This window comes from Maylandia zebra, linkage group LG17 (assembly GCF_041146795.1).
Source record: "Maylandia zebra isolate NMK-2024a linkage group LG17, Mzebra_GT3a, whole genome shotgun sequence".
NCBI classification, from domain to species: Eukaryota; Metazoa; Chordata; class Actinopteri; order Cichliformes; family Cichlidae; genus Maylandia; species Maylandia zebra.
This window is the reverse complement of record NC_135183.1, coordinates 33,388,003-33,408,339: the sequence shown is the minus strand read 5'-3', so window position 1 is coordinate 33,408,339 and position 20,337 is coordinate 33,388,003. Positions and strand designations below refer to the sequence as shown.

The window sequence follows — 20,337 nt, the reverse complement described above, 5'->3', positions numbered from 1 at the left end:
GGCGATGTTAAAATGCCCAACTTCACTTGAAGAATTTGTATAGTTGCTGCCTAGCACAGAAAAGGCTGTGGCAGTTTTGCTAACTCATCTGTTTAAATTTTATTAAGGCTTAAAAGTATTCATTACTGGAGATGTGGCCACTTTGTTTACTCAGTATGTGATGACACAGGCTGCTTTACTGCTAGTTGTTTGCTTATAAGTGCGCCCCAGGGCAGCTGTGGCTACAATGTAGCTTGTTATCGCCAGTGTGTGAATGTGTGTGTGAATGGGTGAATGACTGAATGTAGTGTAAAGTGCTTTGGGGTCCTTAAGGACTAGAAAAGCGCTATACAAATGCAGGCCATTTACCATTTATCAGCAGGAAAAGCTGTAAAAGTTATGAAGTCTAAAGTTTATGCCCTCTTTCACATTTTTCAAAGATGTCCAGTCGGTTGGATTGGAATCTCTGGCAGGTCAGCTCTGGCCCTTGGGCCTTATGTTTGAAAACCGTGCTCTAAGAACCCGTTCTTTTATTATTTATTGGTTTGTTACATAGCATTAATTTGCATTCACATGTGTGATGCTCTTTTGCAGTGTGTGGATACACCTTGCTAACTAAATATAGTAACATCTGACTGAAACAAAATAGTGATGGCCATTTTCAATCAATTAAAAAACGAAAACAATATATTTCTAAATTATGATTCGTCCAACTTTTACTAAATTCTACCTGCTCTGTAAACTTAAGAAAAAAAGAAGCACAAACTAACTCTTTGTAACAGCTTCAGTCACATCCCTGACAACATTTTTTTTCCCTCCCGTGTTTTCCCCTCTTCCTGTTATTCCAAGCCTGCCAGGTGCGGGAGACAGCCTGCCAGGAGTTGTCGGCAGCTTTCTGAATTGGCCAAATCTAGTTTAGATTAGACTCCAGCGGGGCTCCCCGGACGGGCCCACACAAAGCACTATGTCCTTATTTGATATAATCATGACAATTTGCACGGACAGACTGCGTTTCACACGAGCAAGAGTGGAAGATAGAGAGAAAAAGGGTCAGAGGAGAAATAGCAGTGAAATAGAGTGAGAGTGGATTAAAAAGCATTGCAAGTGAAATCTGAAGGGAGGAGGAGGGCAAATGCTGGGATATAGACTCAATCTACTAGGTTAAGTGCCTTTGTGTGGGCGTGTAGGCAAAGGCACAAAGGGAGACTACCTGCATGTTGAAGACTTCATCCGAGCTCTCCGATTGCCCTGTGATGTTACTGACTTCATTGGAGGCTTGAGATGACAGAGAGGACGAGGAGTAACGGTTCACCGCAGGGTAGCTGAAGAGGCTAAAGGCGAAAGAGAGAGGGTTATGATGGTTTACAATACAAAGGGTGAAGTTTCATACTATTATACATGATTAGATTTAAAAGTGGTTCACTCACCAAAGATTCAGCAGCAGTAAGGCCAATAAAAAGAAAAAAAAAATAGACAAACAGAGAAACAGAAAATACCAGATTAGAAGGCAACTGATTCATCAATCACAGCATTCCATCATGCTGCCAAAAGGCACAAGAAAGAGATGTGACCTGGTTCTTCGTTGGAAACTGGAAAATAGAAAAAAAAGGAAAAAAGAAATCAGAACTCAACAAGCAAAAATACGAAATGTCACAGGGAGATTGAGGTGATGTGTGCGTCTCCATCTTTCTTGTGTGTGGCTGTGCCCCGCGGGATCAGACTCTGGAGGCAGAATGTCGCAGGTAGACGAAGTGGCAGGGTCACTGAACACATCAAAACACACACGGATGCATGCACGCACACACACACACACAGTCTGCCTGCTGGCCCGACAGCAGCCACACAGAAAACATCCCTGTGGGTGCCAGCCAGCCACCCACACCTATTGTACTGAGCTAAGCCAGTAAAGAACTGAAGGAGGAAGAGAGAAAAGGCAGAGAGCATGACGTTCGAGGTGAGATGGAAACACAAAAAGAAAAAGAAAGTAAGATGCGAACAAAGGTCTGCACTGAAGGGCAGCGCTTATAGACCGAGTAAAGGAAGGTGAGAGAATACGAAGGAGAAATTTTATGCACTCCAGAGATGGAAGTTAAAGATCTTTTTGGGTGACTTGGCATAATAAACCAGAGAAGTAATTGACATTGAAAAGCAATACGTTTTCCTCACTTGTTAATTTAATTAGCTGAGAAAGACAGAGACATACGCGTAAAGCTACGGAAATTAAGAAAAGAGCCGTCACCTCCGCCTGGCAACTCCTCTGCCGCCATCTGGGCTAATGATGCTGGGCACGGAGTTCCTGCACGTCCGCGGGCTTCCGTTGGTGAAGTGCACCGGGCTCGCACGCACATACGCTGGAAACTCCTGGGGTTTTTTTTAAATTGGGAGGGGGAGAAAGTGCACATGATTAAATGCTTCTTTGTGCCAGCGTGAGGTATATAAATAAAACACACAACATGTAGATGAAGGCAGTTTGTTTAATGAGGGGTGGTTTTCCCCTTTAGAGGAATAAAGGGGTCATTTACTCAGAATTCTTAGCACAGCAGTCAGTTTCTATTGTCACATTCACTGTTTGTTTCCATTAAGGCTCGAAGACTCTGATAAGTAATTTGAGGAAAATAAAGGAACACATGTTAGACAGCTTTAATCATCCTTACACATGAATGACATCCATTAGGTAAATGAACCTCTGTTTAACATAAAATCTGAATCTATCATTGAGTTACACATGTACAGCATTTTAAAAAGCTTTCTTTAAAGTCGATGCCTACCTGTATGCCTAGACTGGACCTCATGAGATGAAACTGGTCAACTAACTTCTTGTGCAGGGGTCTCATATCTTGAGGAACAAACTTCTCATGCACCGCGAGGCCATACTCCAATATATGTGCCTGCAGGACAAACAGAAAAAAGTGCACAATAACTGAAAGTCAAATTTAGGTGATAAAAATGATTCATCTTGTCTTTGCATTTAAAAAGACATCATGAGCTCAAGTGATGTTTCCAACCTGCTCGAACATGAGCTCTCTCAGTCGCCCGATCTTCTCTCCGTCCTCGGGGTGATTCATAATGTAGTCCTTCACGAAAAAGGCCTGCACAGAGGCAAAAATGCAGAACATCTGTTATGTATGCCCTGGGAGCTGAAGCAGCGGGCTTTTTTTCCCCTCTCCACAGCAGTGCTACCTGAATTGCAGCCTGCCTGACACAGCGAATTAGTGTCCACACAGCTATTTGTTGAGTACTTTCCATTTAAAATGTTCACAAAAACTGAGAAAAATTTGAGTTAAAAAAAAATTCACATCCTACTAAAATGCAGGGTTGAAAAGTCCTGTCTGGCAAATTTGTGTTGCAATATTAATATCAGGTTCAGTGGGCAGAATTAAAGTACATAGTGGCTAAAAATAGAAGGCGAAAAATACAGTGCCAAATGGATGTTAGTGAAATCAAAGCATTGATTTTGCTTTGATTTAAGAGCCAATTTGGTCTGTGATTTTAAAAGCCCCTTTTATATCACTTTCATTCGTGTCATTGTGCTCTGCTAGAGATCATGTCTCTTTAGAAACATCATCCTTCTTGATTTTGGCTTGCAGACTGTGCTTTCTATTCACTTTCCCAGACACTGCCTTCAAAAAAGAAAAAGAAAAAAGACTTAAAGGAGAAACTGATAAGATGAAAAATGCCCTGGTCTGCTTTGAATGATGATAACTGTTTTTTTTGCTTTAGCTTTTTTTTTTTTTTTTTTTTTTTTTTTTTCTTGGGGGGGGGGGGGTTGTCACTTTCATACATTAAATGCAAGATCTTTCCTGCTTACAATGCCATCAACACTTGCAGTCTGTCTACAGATTATGTTAAATCCCTTTCAATCTGCATCAGAGTACACAAAGCGAGGGAGAACCGATGAAAAGGCCCACCTCACAATCTGCTTATGAATCTGCCGCACACTCACACACAAAAACCCCCAAAAGAAAACGAGACTGAAAGGTAAGGAGGAGTTCACTAAAAAGATCAGCACGGCTCCTCTCTCAAGGACACAGCTGTCTATCTCCAACGAGACACTTAAGAGAAGAGAAGCTGAAGGCTGCTTCAGACATATGCACTCCCAAACACACACATAGATGTCTATCAAAGGATGCATGCGGCTTGCAGACTATGAAACTTCAATAAAATAAGGAACCTTATTATTCCAGACAGGCATCCTCAGATCTTTATCAAGATGGCATAAATTAGTATGTGGTGGATATAATATTCCCTCTTATTAAACTGTGAAACAGAAAAAAAAAAAATCTTATTGCATAAACATTATTACTCTATGGTGAGGTGGGACGCTCAAAGAGAGAAGTACTGAGTTTCACCAGGAATTCTATACAAGACCCCCAAAAACGGCATCAAAAACTAATCAATAATTTTCTACAAATGATGGAAATTTCTCGTCGGGCTGCAGGGAGTGAGACCTCACCGTGGAGTGGCTCAGTTAATCATTAGAAAAGTCCAATTAGAGACGGAATGCTGAGGGGAGGGGGGGAATAAATCAGGCAGCATTCCCCCTCAAGGGTTTCAACTCAAACTGCAGCAATAAATCTGAATATTAATAACGACAATTTCTCCTTCATTTGGAGCCGAGCAAACCTCCACAGCTGTCAATCGGCATTACGCGGGTAAATTAATAGATTTATAGATGCAGTCTGTGGGGCACCGCATGATATATTCTGCCAAGAAAAATGAGCTGCTGATATTGGTGCCAATGTGTCTGCTGCAGAAAAAAAATTAAAAAATAAAACAAAACAAAACAAAAAAGGTCAAATCTGTGTCAGGCTCATGTGGTATGATCACATTCTGTTATTTATGTAAAAATATAAATTACAAAAGATTTGAAGGAGACGCTGGTCAGTGTTTACCCAGAGGAACAACATCTCTATGCATATCAATATTTACCTAACCTTGTAAACAATGTGTAAAACGGGAGGAAATATTTTGTAAGTTGCAACATTTTATACAGATTTTTTTTGGTTTTCAGCAAAATAGTGGCAGCAAAGATAAAAAGCACTTCTAAAATGCTTATTTTTGGGCTCTTATCGGCATCCTACAACCCTTAATAGGGTACTTGTACTGAGGACATGCGCTTCACTCACAAGCACACACATACAGTATATGTTCCACAGAACACACATGCATTGTCACAGCGGTTGCTATGCGACACAGAGAAGGCAGCCGAGTCCACTCAATTTGTGGAGAACAAAAAAAAATCTTTATTTCTTCTTTTCTAGTCTTCTTTCTTTTGAATTGAGCTCCTAATGGTTAAAGTGTCTCCACTCAAGGAGCATTTAAAAAAGCAGCAGTAAATGGAGCTCTCGATGAAATTGCCCATATTTCAACTTTCCATACCAATCTGTTACCACTTCATCATATAAATACTATAAGTTTGTGTGATTGGAAGATATGACTAGGAAGATTTTTGCACTTTATTAATCTGGCGCTCTGCCTCTTTAAGAATTCGGCTTGGTATATAATTAGCTAAACTTGGTGGATGTCACCAGAAGGGTTAGGTAATGAGGTAAAGTTGCGAGTTGTACACCCACACTGATTGAGATTCTTAGAATCTTTACTAATGACTGTAGCACTATAAAGAACTGGCATTATGTCTCTGCCAAATAAAGTATTGGTGCTGTAATCTCCATGCATGCTAATAAGCTGTTCCGGAGCCTATGCTAGCTAATCTAGCTGTGGTTGTTACTCATTTTTTCACAGATAAAGCTTAAAGCACAGCCATGAACATAGCGGCAAAAATGCTAACATTAAGCTAAGTACTCCACCAATTTGGTCCTGTGTTTGGTGTTACATTGACGATGTTCCCATCTAGTTTTACTTAAACACATTTTAGCAATTGTTCTCTCTGCAATACATACTTGCTTCAAAATACACGAGCGGCGTATTTATATATAATTTGTTAGAGAACATTGTGAAAATTATTTTTAGGGCATTAAAATTCAGTAATTTGCAAACATGGCAACTTCTTTCCAAGTTTTAGGACTACATTAGCCATCTAATCCCTGAAACTCCTTCCATTCTTCTATCTAACATTATTTGACCTCCCGCCTCTTTTCCCCCCACATCCACCTTATCATTCTATCTGACCAAAAAAATCCCCCCCACCGACCTATTCCTACACTACCCATCCATCTTGTTTTCCCACTTCCGCCCCCTCCAGTTTTCCACTCATCCATCTATTTGGTCAAGCCATCATCCAGCCATCAATGCATCCATCCATCCATCTGTTCATCCGCTCCACCCCTCCACAAAACACTTTCTGTCCATACATCTCTCCATTTTAAGCCACCTTCATGCATCATTAGGTAATCCATATGTCACTGCCTCTCATTCCTGCTTAGGTCTCTAAAATCCTCCAACCTTATCCTCCAGCAAGCCATTCATACCTCTTGGTAGCGGGCCAGTCCCCCGTTGACTGCGGCGTCGATGACCCCGTTGAGGCACATGGTGAGAGGGTTGATGTTCTGCATCTGCCGGCTCTGACACTGGGAGATCAATGTGCGCAACTGCAAGTTCTTGTTCTCGATCACCTCAATCGCATTCTCCAGTGGGCTTACCTCCACCTGTACACATGAAGGATGAAGAAACATTTTGTAGCTTTTTATATGAAGCTCTAAAGGGAGCTTTACAAATAATATCTGGAAGCTAAAATATCTATAAGGTATTTGAGTAATGTGGGAATTTTAGAGGGTCTGCTAAATAATAAATGCTACTGAGGTCCTTTATAGTGAAAGGTGAGGCATATTAGGTTCTACAAATCAGGATATTTCAGCTTGTAATACTTTAGTTTTGACCACTTTTTTGTCCCAGAACAGAGCTGTTTTTTCTCCTAAAATACAGCAATTTGAAAAGCTGCTTAAAAAAATACAATGTTGCCAAAATCATTTGGACCTTTTAAGTTGATATGGTAAAAGTTTTAGCACCAGCCTATTTACACATTATGTGGTTTACTTGACATCCAAAATGAGTCTTTTTAGAAGTAAACACTCGATACCAGCTTCTTGTTAAATTTGTTGGAAATGCTCTAAAGAGCCTTTTCAGTGAAAACTGCGCTCTGAGTGAGGCAGCTGCAAAGCTGGGTCAGTATCTTTAATTATATTTGTGCTATTTACCAAAAAACAAAAAACACCTACATGTATCAATTTATTAACCATTATTATAAAGAATTATTGTAGCAGCTTCATTTAAAACTAAGTACTATTTTTTTAAATATACATTAACATATGGACATTTTGTCACATACTCGTGAAGGCACAGTGAAATATTTTTTCCTTCATCCTGATTTCTTTTTCTGTATTTTTTCCTTCTCACACAAAGCTTAATCCTTTTGCTAATTGAGCTTTTGCCAGTCTCCATTTTAAATGCTACTGCACTCCACAGCCATCATAGAGTAACACTGGCTTTACAATCCATATTTCACACCACGCTCAGCAGCTGTGAAGTAAAGAATATGCGCTTAGACCATCACAGACAGACACTGTGTTGGACTGCACAGAACAACATTTCAAAATCTGTGTAAATCTGACCCTTAGAAATCTGATTGAGAAGACAAAGCATTTACATGTAACAGTGTAGCAATTGTCCCATGTCAAATTTGACAGGAATTTGCCAATTACAGGGGAAAGAAATCCCAATACAAAAATCAATTCTAAAAATTGGACACGTTGGTAATCACAGTAAAGCAGTTTGGCTTTTAGCGTGACATCCAATCAAACCAATTGCGGAAACTGAACATCCAATAGCCCCAAACCTATGACTTAGGTCATGATTGCTGCTCAGTCTAATGACTTGGATCAATACTTGTGTATTGGCTGTCATTACTCTAAATTCCAACCTGCAGAATAATAAAAAAAAGAAAGTATCACTGTGTCCCTTGTGTCAAATGGCTGTGTGTTGTGTTTATGCCTTCACTGCTATTTCATCAGACTGGGACACACTCACCAGTTCTCTCTTTTCAACTTCAAACCAGCGGGAGATGCCTGGAAGACTCTGGATCAGAGTCAGAGTTGTCCTCTCCACCCACAGACTCTGCATTCACACAATACATCCATGAGCATTAGCTGATTGCTAAACATATAAAAAAAATCCATAAATACTTAGGCTTGCTGTACACATATCTTAGTGGCAGCACTGTTCAGGATTTAATTGTTGATCCACAGTTAAAGGAAAATATAAAAATGCCTACAACCCAAAAACACACTTTTACTCATATGTCATATGTCTAATATCCTCTCCAACAGTTATGCTGTCAGCCAGCATGCTTGTTATATTTCCAGCCTCTCAAAAGGTCATTAAGACAGCACGCAAGCTATGAAATTTTAATATTAACAGCAGGCTCTAAATATAATAGATTTATAATACAAGTGAAACAACACTACTTTAAAGACATGTTACATATAGACGGCAAACAGTTATTTTATTTTATCTTTTTTTTTGGGGGGGGGGGGTGTACTGTCCTGTACTTAGCACTAGAAACGTCCCTCCTTGTCAAGATCTACAGGCTTGCCATTACTTAATAAGAACAACAGCATGTTTAAGTGTCTACAGCCATGCTGGTTTTTAAAAACTGCTAGCATGCTAGTTTTTCTCGTGAACTGTAACCTCAATGCCACAATGATGTGTCATGCCAAATGCTAGTAATGGTGTTCTAAGTTGATCACAATCTGATGTGTAGTGGGCATGCTACCATGTTAGTTTAACATCTTGGTATACTAACTGGGGCTAAAGGGCAATTGAGTTATGGATATGTGATCCATGCATTTTTACTTTGGGCGGCACGGTGGTTAGCACTGTTGCCCACAGCAAGAAGGTCCTGAGTTCAATTGTGGTTAACTGGTAACTCTAAATTGCCCATAGTTGTGAATGCAGGTGCGAATGGTTGTCTGTGTCTATGTGTTAGCCCTGGCGACCTGTCCAGGGTGTTCAAAAATCGGTAATCCTTTCACAACTTTGGGGGCGTTTTTGTTCAGCTGACCCTTCTAAAGGCCTTCTAATGATCAAGATGCTAACACAGTATAGCTTCATTTATTTAGAGACAGTATCTTGCTCAAGGACACTCCAGCAGAGCAGATGAGCGCTGACATGCACTATTGATCCAGTGTCCTCAGGTTGAAGAAAGGTCTTCCGACGCACTGCACAACATTGCTGCCCTTTTATTGATTTTATGTTTTTTAAGGCCAAGAAATCCTCCTGAAAAAGTCTTGAGGAAAAAAAAAAAGATAGAAAAAAAACATGCACTGCAGTTTAAGAGCAGGAAGTTGAAAGCAGAATCTCACATAAAAAAGCAATTTCTGTCATGCAGATAGAAACTTCAAGAAAAGCTTTCTTTCCTACTTCAGTTTATTACCATATCCTTCCTGCGGCATACTCTTGTCACTATGTCAAAGTTTATTATAGATATTATTTCCATCTAATAGTAAGGACCAGAAATATCCAGTCCTGATGGAAATATGATATCACGATTAAATTTGGCCAAATAGCCTTGATGGAAGTGAGATGAGAAGGCTGCATGAAGCGTGTGCATTAAAGCTGAATATTTATGACAATAATATCCGCGTCTGTGTGTCAGGTGTGCATATCTGTTTAGAGTGTGTGCATCTGCCTGACTGTTTGAGTGTGTGTAACTGCATCACGCTGTACAGGCTTCATTTGCACCAAGCAGTACACTGCTCTGACTAGTATCCGAGTTCCTGTGTATAATTACTGATACCGGAGTCACAATGAATAAAACATGCACTATACACAAAGTAATACCTGAGCACTGGTTCAAACTATCACTCCCTACATGGCCCATGATGGATGAACCGGGCAGAGAAGGAAGTAAACGAAGCAGTTTCGTATCAGTGAAAAATGTTAATTTTCAGAAATGTATGATTTTAACTTTTGAAATATTCATTAAAAAAAGACCTGTTTTCATAGCACATAACATTTTGCAGTGACTCCACATTCAGACTCATTTTTTTCCCTTTTTCTACTCAGCACTAATCCACAATCAATGGTTTGAAGAGAAGATAACCTTAGATAAATGCAGAGAAATTTTCTTTACCTTAAACTCATTCTCCTTGTCTTTGGTGCCCTTGTGAAAGGGCCGGTCATATCTGAACCTCCAGATGTGATTAAACTTGTAGAAGCTTTTGATGTTGTCAGGCACTCCATCTCTCTGTAGCACATCCTGACTGTCGGGGATGGGGGTTACAGCATAGATCTGTAGATCTGAAAGCCCCTGAAGTTAAGGAAAGTGCAAGAGAGAGTGACAAGGGAAAGCACTGCAGACTTAAATGGAAAGAAATCTTCAATGACCCGAATGCATATCGGAACTTCAAACAGGACAAAGACCTACATAGGCAAGAGCTCATGTGCATATCTTTAATCAAGATATTGGCCACACATTTTCTTGCATAGACTAATGCAGAGGTAGGGAACGTTAGTCCTAGAGAGCCGGTGTCCTGCAGGTTTTAGATCTCACCCTGGGACACCACATCTGACTCAAATGATTAGGTCATTATCAGGCCTCTGGAGAACTTCAAGAAATGTTGAGGAGGTAATTTAGCCATTTAAAGCAGCTGCGTTGGATCAAGGACACATCTAAAACCTGCAGGACCCGGCTCTCGAGGCCTGGAGTTCGCTACCCCTGGACTAATGCATAGTCAAGCCGGACCAACGTATCAGCTAGTTATTATCATCGGACAATATCAGCGATTTGCTGATATGTGTATCAGCATTTGTAACTGCTGATAAAGGAAATTTTTAAAAGATGAGACAGAAGAAACACCTTTCGACCATGTTGTAAGTAATGATGTTGCGTAGTTTGTCCACCAGAGGGCACTATGCAACTTCCATGTTGACAACACGTTTTTGAAACCATAAAGTTTAGTTTTAAACCTCTCAGGCTCAAATTAAACTTTTTGTTGCTAATGCACAACCAAGTCCTGCAGTGGTACTTCTGAGTAAAAAAAAAACTCATAAAATATGTATGTGGGGTAATCAGGATGTTAGTTTTTAACTGTTGCAAATCGGCAACGCCTGCCTTGAGAGGGTTAAGCTGCATTGTCAAATTATTTCTAGAACAGACTCACTAATATCTTCACAAAATAACTGTGAGGAAAATCTTTTTACGTTTCAAAATCTGATATATCGGTCTATATATGAGTATGAGAAATTACAAATGTCGGTACGGCCTTAAAAATCCTATGTTAGTCAGGTTCTAATGCACAGTACATATCAAATTTTGTTCAAATTGTGTGTAATGTGTGTAATATATGTGTAAAACATGGTGAAGGTTCTGTCATTGTTTGGGAAACGTTTCAAAATTGATGCAATAAATGCAGAAAAGTACTGTGAGATTTTGAATCATCAATAACAAAACAACACCTGCTTGGCAACAATGTTTCAGCATGACAATGATCCCAAATACCCTGCAAATGCATTAAATGCATATCTGGATGGAGAAGTGCACAGTGGAGCACTATTAGTCATGGACTGGCCTCCCCAGATCAACATTATTAAAGCAGTGTGGGATCATCCTGACAGAATATGCAACAAAAAAGCATCAAACATCCAAAGAAGATCTTTATATGTCCTTCGAGAAGCCTGGTGAACTATTCCTGAAGACTACTTAAAGAAATGACAATAAAACGTGCCTAAGGGAGTTCAGGCTATGTTGAAGAATAAACGTGATCATAACGTGATCATAACGTGATCATACCACATATTGACTTCCAAGCTTGTTAGGATTATACAAGCTGTTTTTTTTGCTTAATATGTTGTATTGTCATGTATGTTTCCCCATGTTTCAATAAATCGCAGCACCTACTTCCCCTTTTCCTGGCAGAATTAAAGGAAATGATGGGTGACTCAAAACTTTTGCCCAACACTGTAAAGCAAGAGGGAAAAATAAGTTTTTCTTTTGACTAGTATGAGAAAACATACAGTGAGACTTGACAACTTGAGCAGTGTAAAAAGGCAAGGAGTGAAAAGTGAGTTAAGTGTCTTTCAAAAATCCCCAGCCTCTCCTTTATTATGAGAAACTGATGAACAACTATATCAGAGAGAGGGAGGAGAGCTGACGCACATGAAATGCATGAGTGTTTGTATCAAGGATTTACAGATGGGTGAGCAATCAGAGAGACTATTGATTGGCCTAATGTGAGAACAACACAGCAGCTACTTCATTCAGACGTCACTTTGAGTGGAGCGTCTGCATAAAAGGTAGGCACATCGTACATAAACTATTCAAAAATGAAAAGTACATCTTAACTTGAGGCCATTTTCTAATCAGTTTACATTTTGATGTCACCCACACACCTGGAATATTTCCTAACAGCAACTTTGAGGGCTGCAACACTACTGTGTTGACAAACTCTGCCAACCTCCAGACAGGAAGACATACAAACACCTGCCAAAATACTTTAAACCTTTTTGCGATTGTTCCTGCTACACTAAGACTGCAATTTGCCGCAGTGACAAAGACACACACACACACACACAGAAAGACAGACACCAGCCTCACTTTCATAGCTGGTAAACATGTCTATCTTCAGTCTGTTCTCTCTTTTACTGTTGTTTCCTTCAGTCTTTGTGTCACTATGTCATCAAGTCTGCCTGTTTTCTTCCCTCTTCTATCTAGACCAGGGGTGCCCAATCCCGGTCCTCGAGAGCTACCGTCCTGCAGCTTTTAGATGCATCCTTGTTCCCACACACCCGAATCAAATGAATGGCTTGTTATCAGGCCTTTGCCAAACACGATGGCATGCTGAAGAGATAATCAAACCATTTGATTCAGCTGTGTTGGAGTAGGGATGCATCTAAAAGCTGCAGGATAGTAGCTCTCGAGGACTGGGATTGGGCAGCCCTGATCTAGGCCAACAGTTGTCCCTTACATTGGTGTGAATAATTAAAAAGTCCCACATACTATAGGAGTGAATCTGAACACTGCATGGAAATGAGAAAAATGAAGGGAGCTTGAGCTTAGGTTAGTTGATTTGTACCTGGTCCCTGGTAGGAACATGGCTTAGTTGTTGTGTTTAAGGAAATGCAACACCTTAGTGCAGGGGTCCCCAATCCCAGTCCACGAGGGCTGGTGTCCCTGCAGGTTTTAGATGTGTCCTTGATCCATCACAGCTGATTTAAATGGATAAATGACCTTCTCAACATGTCTTGAAGTTCTCCAGAGGCCTGGTAATGAACTAATCATGTGATTCAGGTGTGTTGACCCAGGGTGAGATCTAAAACCTGCAGGGACACCGGCCCTCGTGGACTGGGATTGGGGACCTCTGCCTTAGTGTGTCTGATTGTGATTTGTATTAAATTTTGTATACTGCATGCAATTTGCAGCACTGTATGTTTGCATGATAGCATGTGCCTCATGTCGCCTGCAGGGCAATTGTGTACATGTATACACGAGGCTAGCTGAGCATCCCTGGCAGCACAGTACACATGCATATGCAGTCGGTTTAGTCCCCACGTCCAAGACTGTATCTGCTTAGTTGGGGTTTCATGTTTGACCACAACTTTATTTCATGCCTCCATGTACACTGAAGGATACACTGTGCGTCTGCCTGGTATATGGTCTGGTCGGGCTGGTTTACGTGCTGCATGGCGATGGCGTGGGGGAACTCGTTGAGCATCCGCTGCTGGAATGCCTCCAGCCTCTCGTAGTCATGGCCTCGGCACACAAACTCCTTATTCTGCAGTAGAGGGGGGTTAGGAAAGAAGCAGCGTGGGGTTAGCTTGACATCTAGTGGGCACAGACTGAAACTGCAGCACCATCTGCAAACTCCACCAAGGACAGGGCCTGTTACATCATTAAATGGCACTGAATAAGACTTGCTGAATGTCACCTTCCACTGGAAGAGTCTTATATAAGAAAAGTTCATTCTTTCAGAAGCGCCGTTTCTTTTTTGAAGAGGGTGAAAGTATTATTCCCTTCAACTAGCTGTTCAAGACAAAGAGGGAATATGGTGATTTACATACCCGTAAGAAGAAAGGAAACTTCTTCCCATAGAATCCGACTCTGAAGAATTCAGGTTCTAATCTTTGCTGATCCATGATCTTGTCATAGAGAGATGCTTCCATCATCTGACAATAAAAGACAAAACTGCTTATAAACCAACAGTGTCTAATCTGTTAGTTTTATTATGCATTTTTCTGACTAACCAGGGCATCATCAGGTTACAAAAAAACAAAGGACTCCTCAAGCAGCATCCCCACAGCTTCTGGAACAACTTACCCTCATTTTACTCAAGTTCCTGTAGTCGTAGTACGACTCGTACTGGTCAGCAAGCTCTCTGCAAAGGATGATGCCATTCTCCCAACACTGAGGACACAAAAACACACACTTATTCCCTGTCACCTTCATCGTGCCCAGTCTGACAGTTACAGACTGACCCGAAACCTACTTAACACTAAGACACTTGTTCTGCAGTGCTCACACAATCGGTCTCCACTGGATGGCACTGGCGAGTCAACAACGCCAGCAGACACAAACAAGCTCTCGATGCAGGTACGTGCAGCACCAACCATCTTACTAATTAAATGAAAAGCTTTCCTTTCCTGCTGCCTTCCACTCTGTGATCGGGAGCACTGGAAGATGGCATAATTCGTGAATGTAAAGGATATTTGCACTACGAGTAACGAGGGGTGGCATTTTTAACGATTCAAAGAGATTTCCCCCCAAACATCAGAGGTAATGATGCGTTATTTTGAGAGGGTGAGCGTAGTTTTGTTTTGCCATTTCCCCCCTTCCCCTGAGAGTACAGAGAAACAGCAAAGGTAGTTAGGATAACGAGATAAAACTGGAAAAGAGAAGTGAAGTTGGGATGATGAAAGAAAGCAACTCCTGAGAGACGAAAACAAAACTACAGCCTGGGAACCGTTTATCAAGTGAGAAACGCTGCGTCCTGAATTAGCTGAGCTCTGTTTGCGCTCACATTTCTCACTGATGAGATTATTTTAGCTAAATGCGGCACCATCAGAGCGAATCATGCTTTAACAGTCAGCGTGGCCATCATCGCCATCTGAGAGGAACAGTGTGGAATACTGTGGGACAATATGGATCCCGCTCTAATTACAGCTACCTGCAATTCCCTTGATTAAGTGGAAGAGGTGCTGCGACCTCTAGTCAACGTCACAGTTCATAACAGATAGAAATATCTCTGTACAAGGATTTTGGCCTTCCTCTTCATTTTACGTGAATGATGTCGTATCTACTAAACAAGCAGGAAAAGAAGTTCTCTCATCTTTCACCCCGATGCGTCTGAGCCGACTATTAATGTTTCATGAAACTGTTGATGCTTATTATTTTTGAAATATACGTATTAATGGCCAGCATATATTTACTCTAGGAGAGCCATCAATAATATGTCTGCGCCTCTATTTCGTTGCCAGGTATGAAATAGAAATGCATTTAAATTAGAAGGCTCTTGAATATGCATGAGAAGCTGACGTGCTGCTGGGTATTAGCTTGGCACAAACTCCTCTGAATAAAACTGAACATGCTGTTGCTTTACACTGGCACAGTACATTCACTGGCATTTAGCGGTGTTATAGGGAACCAGTTGTCCTGCTGGTGTTTGGGCTCAGCTTACTTCCTTCATTCTACCTTGCCAGTGTGCTAGAAATGTCACAGATTACATCACATGACAAATGTTCTGGTTTCTGTAAAGTCAAATGCAAATGTATTAGACGGATGACTGTAGAGGAAAAACTGGCGCTTTCCAGCTTACCTTCCCCCTGTCGAAGTTCTGGATGATAGTGAGATGCAAATATTCTTTCCTTTGCCACTCGCTCTGCATGGGGTAGTTGAGAAACTCTCTGAGCGGCCTGTCTGACCATTCCAATAACTCGTCATAGAGCAGCAGGGTGTAGGACGCCTCTGTGAGCATACACAGAGAAAAACAGCATATTAATTTACATTTACAAGTTCTTTAAACAAGTTTTTTTCTTGTTTAAAGAACTTGTGAAGCATTCAGTGTCTCAAATACTGATGAATACACTGAAGCAGAAGAACATGAACAGATGACAACATGAAAGCACATTTCAATAATCATCATACAGTATGTGTTCAGACCAGGGGTTAAAGTGGGACGGATCTATGTGGAACCGCAATCCCACACCTTTGATTAATGACCAATTAAATCTAATAGGCAGTGAGGTTGATTTTCATATGCTGCAGTCTGGCGGTGCTTCCAACTGATGCCACAAAAACCATTAAATCACCCCATGGTCACACCTGCATGCACCATTTTTTACCCTCCTTCTCTCCCCTGTTGCAGCTGTGGTTAATGCTTACATGTCATATCCTGATTCACATGAGATTTACTTTTACATTTTTAATCCAAATGTGTGTAAAATCTATGGTCTTCATCAGTCTAAATAATGCATATTATGCATGGGTCTTTCTTATTTCAAACATCTGCGGATATTCTGGCCTATCTCATAAGAGAACACTTTTTTGTGTCTATCCCTTTTTTTATTGGGTGAGTCAAACCAGGAGAGCACACTGCTAAAAATGTAAAACATTAACGTGGCCTCCAACACATAACCCATTTCTTCTTTTTATAATTTTTAGCCAATGTCTTTTTATTGAGTTTTTCTTTCATACATATAAACAAAAAGAGAAGAAAAGGATTACAGATGATCTGTACATTTGGGGTAATTAGCCCGTTCGTTTAACGCTGTGAGAAAAGAAAAGAAAAGAAAAAAGGGAAATAAAGAAAAAAAGAGAAGTATTAAACATAATATTAAACATATGTTTAATATTTCCCCAAATAACATAATCCCTGCAAAATAATTCATTCCCACCCAGGTCACTGCCCTAGTCCTGTACACTGTTTTTCCACACCTGACATAAGAGAGTTTGCTGAAAAATTGTTATAGATTTTGAAATGCATCAAGGAAAGGACCCTACATGCTTTGAAATTTCCCAGTAGAGTTCTGAGTGAATGTCTTATTTTCTCTTTTATACACACAACATGAGGTCATATAACCACTGTTTGTGAGTGGGAGGGGCAGCGTTCCGCCACCTCAGTAGGATTGCCCTCCTGGCCAACAGGGAACAGAATGGAGAGGAGAGTTGGTAGGAGGGAGAGGAAGACAAGGCTACTTTTCAGAATCAAGTGAGGAAGCTTTGCCCTGTGCATGTCTGCATTTCTCTGTTGCACTTTGTTGCACGTGCCTTCTAACTCCTTATTTCTCCTCTGCGTTTCCTGAAGCGTACACTGCAGGTCTTCATGTCTTTTCTCTTGTTCTTGATTTTGCACCTGCACTTCAGTATAAACTTCTCTGTATTTTTCTCAGCATTTCATTGAACCTACACTCCATCTTTGAACATCTTTTTTCATTCTAGTTCAATGGTTTTATCCTTCATTTTTTTAACATATACCTGTAGTTCTAGATTTCTCCTCTCAAAGTCGTAGAGAGTAGAGAATCTGGAGAAATTCAGCTTCTTTCTGATTTTCTTGCACTTTCTCTTGAAGTATTTGTGTGTAGTGCTATTTGAAGCGACACTTGCAAGCCTTCATTGTATTTCTCGATGTTCTGTTCTGTTTAATCTAACTGTTAAAATTTTAATTGGTGCCCAAGGTGGGTAAATTGTGTCCAAAATGTTGCCACCAGATGGTGCATCTTTGTGGAGAAAAGCCATGAATCTGTTCATCTAAACCTGATCTATTTTATAACATTATTGGAATGAGATCACGGATACAAGATTTGGGTAAGGTGTTCCGGTCTAGCATGTCCTAACATGTGTAGACCCCAGCATGTTGACAAGATTAGATCTATTGGCTGGCCTAGGAAAGACTCCCCGGATAAGCTGGAGGAGGTAGCCAGAGGGAGGTCTGGGCTTCCCTGCTGGCCGACTAAGAAATTAGTGATGGCTCATGTAATATCTTCTTATTAATCGTAGAATGTAGTGGCTAAATCCACAAAGTTTAGTAAACTTAAGAACCAGCATCAGGAAAAGCTGCACAAAGAAAAAAAATTTAAACCTACTGGACCTCACAATGGGAATTACGTAATGACTTATTTCTGTCCCCTTACAACAGACCTTATGATTCCCTGCCAAATCCCAACTTAAAGCCCTGGTTATGACAAACAGTAAAACCGCAATAATGCATCACCCACGCTCAGTCACACTGTACTACAAGGCAGTATATTCCTTTCAATGTACCTGTGTAGTTTTGTGCTTTCAGATGCAGATCATACAGTTTGTGAATGTAGCGGATGTACATCTCTTCTTTGTTCAACTCTGTTTTGTAGAAGTTCTGGCAGGAGCGGGAGATGATTCAATGAAAAAACATGAGAGAAAGACGGAAAACATTAGCAGAGACACCATCATAACCATTAGAGAGGGAATTTAAACAAGTAATGAAGGCATTTAAAAGTGGTGCAACAATATAGTTCTGCTGCTGATTTGCAGGGGCCTTTTGATCCCTCTGCCTACACACTGAGGTCCTCTTGCACATAACTCCAGTTAAATAAAAAAAAAACCCACAAGAATACTCAATTATCATCTATATATTACATATGTTTTACTTTTTTCATCATTTTGAAATAAAAAGGTAATAACTTCAGAGTGCAATAGCAACAGAAGATAAACACTGACATATTTGCCTGACACTCACCAGTAAACTGACAGTACATCCGATCTTTTTGCCATCCACTTCTCCCAACTTCATACAATCCCTGCAATAGAAACATTGAGAATTTGACTAAAAGGACCAAGCACGTGTGTCTCTGGAAGTATTTTGTGAACGTGTGCGCGCGCCCACCTGTAGTCTAGCAGTCTTTCCATTAAACGAGTGACGGTAGCGATCAGAGAGATCCCGCTCTCCCTCCAGGTCTCTCTCTCGATCTTCTTCAGCAGGCTGAAGGACAAATGAAGAGAGACAGAACAAGACAAAGATGTAAAGACCAAAAGAGACGGGGAGGGCAAATGGGGGGGGGGCGATGGAAGAAACAACTAAGAAAGGAAAGGAGGCGAAGCAAAATTAATAGCAGTCATACTGGTGTCACCTATGCTTGTTGGCCTGCCTACAGGAGCTCAAGAAAGAAAAAACACAAAGGTGGCTAAAAATTTTTTACAACACCTTATTTACTGTTATGCCACCAAAACAGGTTTTTATAGAATTACGGGCAAACACACAACAGCCAAAATACTGAAGCTGTTTATTCTTCTTTTTTTTGTAATTGCTCCACATTTCCCCTCACACAGACGACACTGAGAGAACAAAGAGGAGGGTGTCTTACCTAGGGTACGGACCAAACAGAGGAATTCTACTCCAGGCGGGAAGCATAGGCGGAATAAATTAATATTAATATTAGCACACACTCACACAGGTTAGTTTAGGGATTAGTGGACTTAGTAGGAAAAAAAAATAATTATGAACTTAAAGTAGGCTTAAATCAAGAAAAACAAAAGAAAATTGAAATTAAACATAAAAAAGTGTTAATAATAACTTATTATGCATGATTACAATATAGCGCACACTATAACTACTGAACTTTACAAAATATGAACCGCAGTGCCTCTGCATTTTATTAATGTTTCACGTGTACAAATGGTGGGAAAGAGAATGATCGACTATGGAAGACAAAGGGATATTAGAAGTGGATCCATACTCATAAAATAGATCACACTTTGATTTGTGGCTGGGCGGCAGCAGAAGAGTGATTCGGAAATACGACTTCATTTAATGCAACATGGTTTTCTTTTCCTTTTTCTTTTAAAGTTGAAATGCAAGATTTTTGCTTTGAAAGCTTCAAATACTAACAGCCCAGAGAGAAGGGCGACATAAAAATATAAACAGAAAAGAAGCAGGGACCAACATACGCACACACTCAGGTGAACACACACACACACACATATATGAAAAGGTGTGCACAAACACTAAGCATGCAGGTGTACAAACCTGGAAACTCAAGGACAGACAAAAGGAGCTGACCAAAGAGGAGGTGTGAGTGAAGATGAAGGCGATTAAATGCTCATCACTTACCTCTCACTGCTTGAAAAATATGCTTTACATAAGCAATTTCAAATACAAAACTACCTATTGTATATTTGTATAATAATGACATGTTTGTTAGTTTGAAAGTAAGCCTGCAGCTTTCTGTGTTGCTTCCCTCATTAGCTACATGCTCTGAAAGCAACCTAACCCATTTAATGGCTTTCTTTATTGAAGTACAAGAGGCCTTTTCAGAGCTGTAATGCTGCTATCTGTGCTCTGGGTTTTCAGGGTTAAAGGCTAATTCTCAAAAGCAGAATACTTAGACACATCCACTTCCCGATAAAACGCCCATTTAGTGAGGCAAATGACCTGC

General features: G+C 40.4%; 1 protein-coding gene across 4 annotated transcripts in view; it reads right to left on the bottom strand.

Annotated features, from left to right (window-relative positions):
• dock4b (dedicator of cytokinesis 4b) overlaps window positions 1-20,337 on the bottom strand; it is a 142,482-nt gene that overhangs the window by 21,223 nt on the left and 100,922 nt on the right. For 2 of the 4 annotated variants that reach the window (XM_014409623.4, XM_014409626.4), the window contains exons 33-48: window positions 19,267-19,293; window positions 18,789-18,884; window positions 18,642-18,702; window positions 18,188-18,281; window positions 15,744-15,892; window positions 14,249-14,335; window positions 13,993-14,097; window positions 13,565-13,706; window positions 10,067-10,233; window positions 7,963-8,049; window positions 6,408-6,584; window positions 2,985-3,068; window positions 2,748-2,867; window positions 2,219-2,340; window positions 1,551-1,568; window positions 1,190-1,301 (exon numbers count right to left, since the gene is read on the bottom strand). In XM_014409623.4, the coding sequence (XP_014265109.2) occupies window positions 1,190-1,301; window positions 1,551-1,568; window positions 2,219-2,340; window positions 2,748-2,867; window positions 2,985-3,068; window positions 6,408-6,584; window positions 7,963-8,049; window positions 10,067-10,233; window positions 13,565-13,706; window positions 13,993-14,097; window positions 14,249-14,335; window positions 15,744-15,892; window positions 18,188-18,281; window positions 18,642-18,702; window positions 18,789-18,884; window positions 19,267-19,293 (1,648 nt within the window). The remainder of the gene's footprint in view (window positions 1-1,189; window positions 1,302-1,550; window positions 1,569-2,218; window positions 2,341-2,747; window positions 2,868-2,984; window positions 3,069-6,407; window positions 6,585-7,962; window positions 8,050-10,066; window positions 10,234-13,564; window positions 13,707-13,992; window positions 14,098-14,248; window positions 14,336-15,743; window positions 15,893-18,187; window positions 18,282-18,641; window positions 18,703-18,788; window positions 18,885-19,266; window positions 19,294-20,337) is intronic. The other 2 variants (XM_014409624.4, XM_014409625.4) reach the window with 2 other exon arrangements.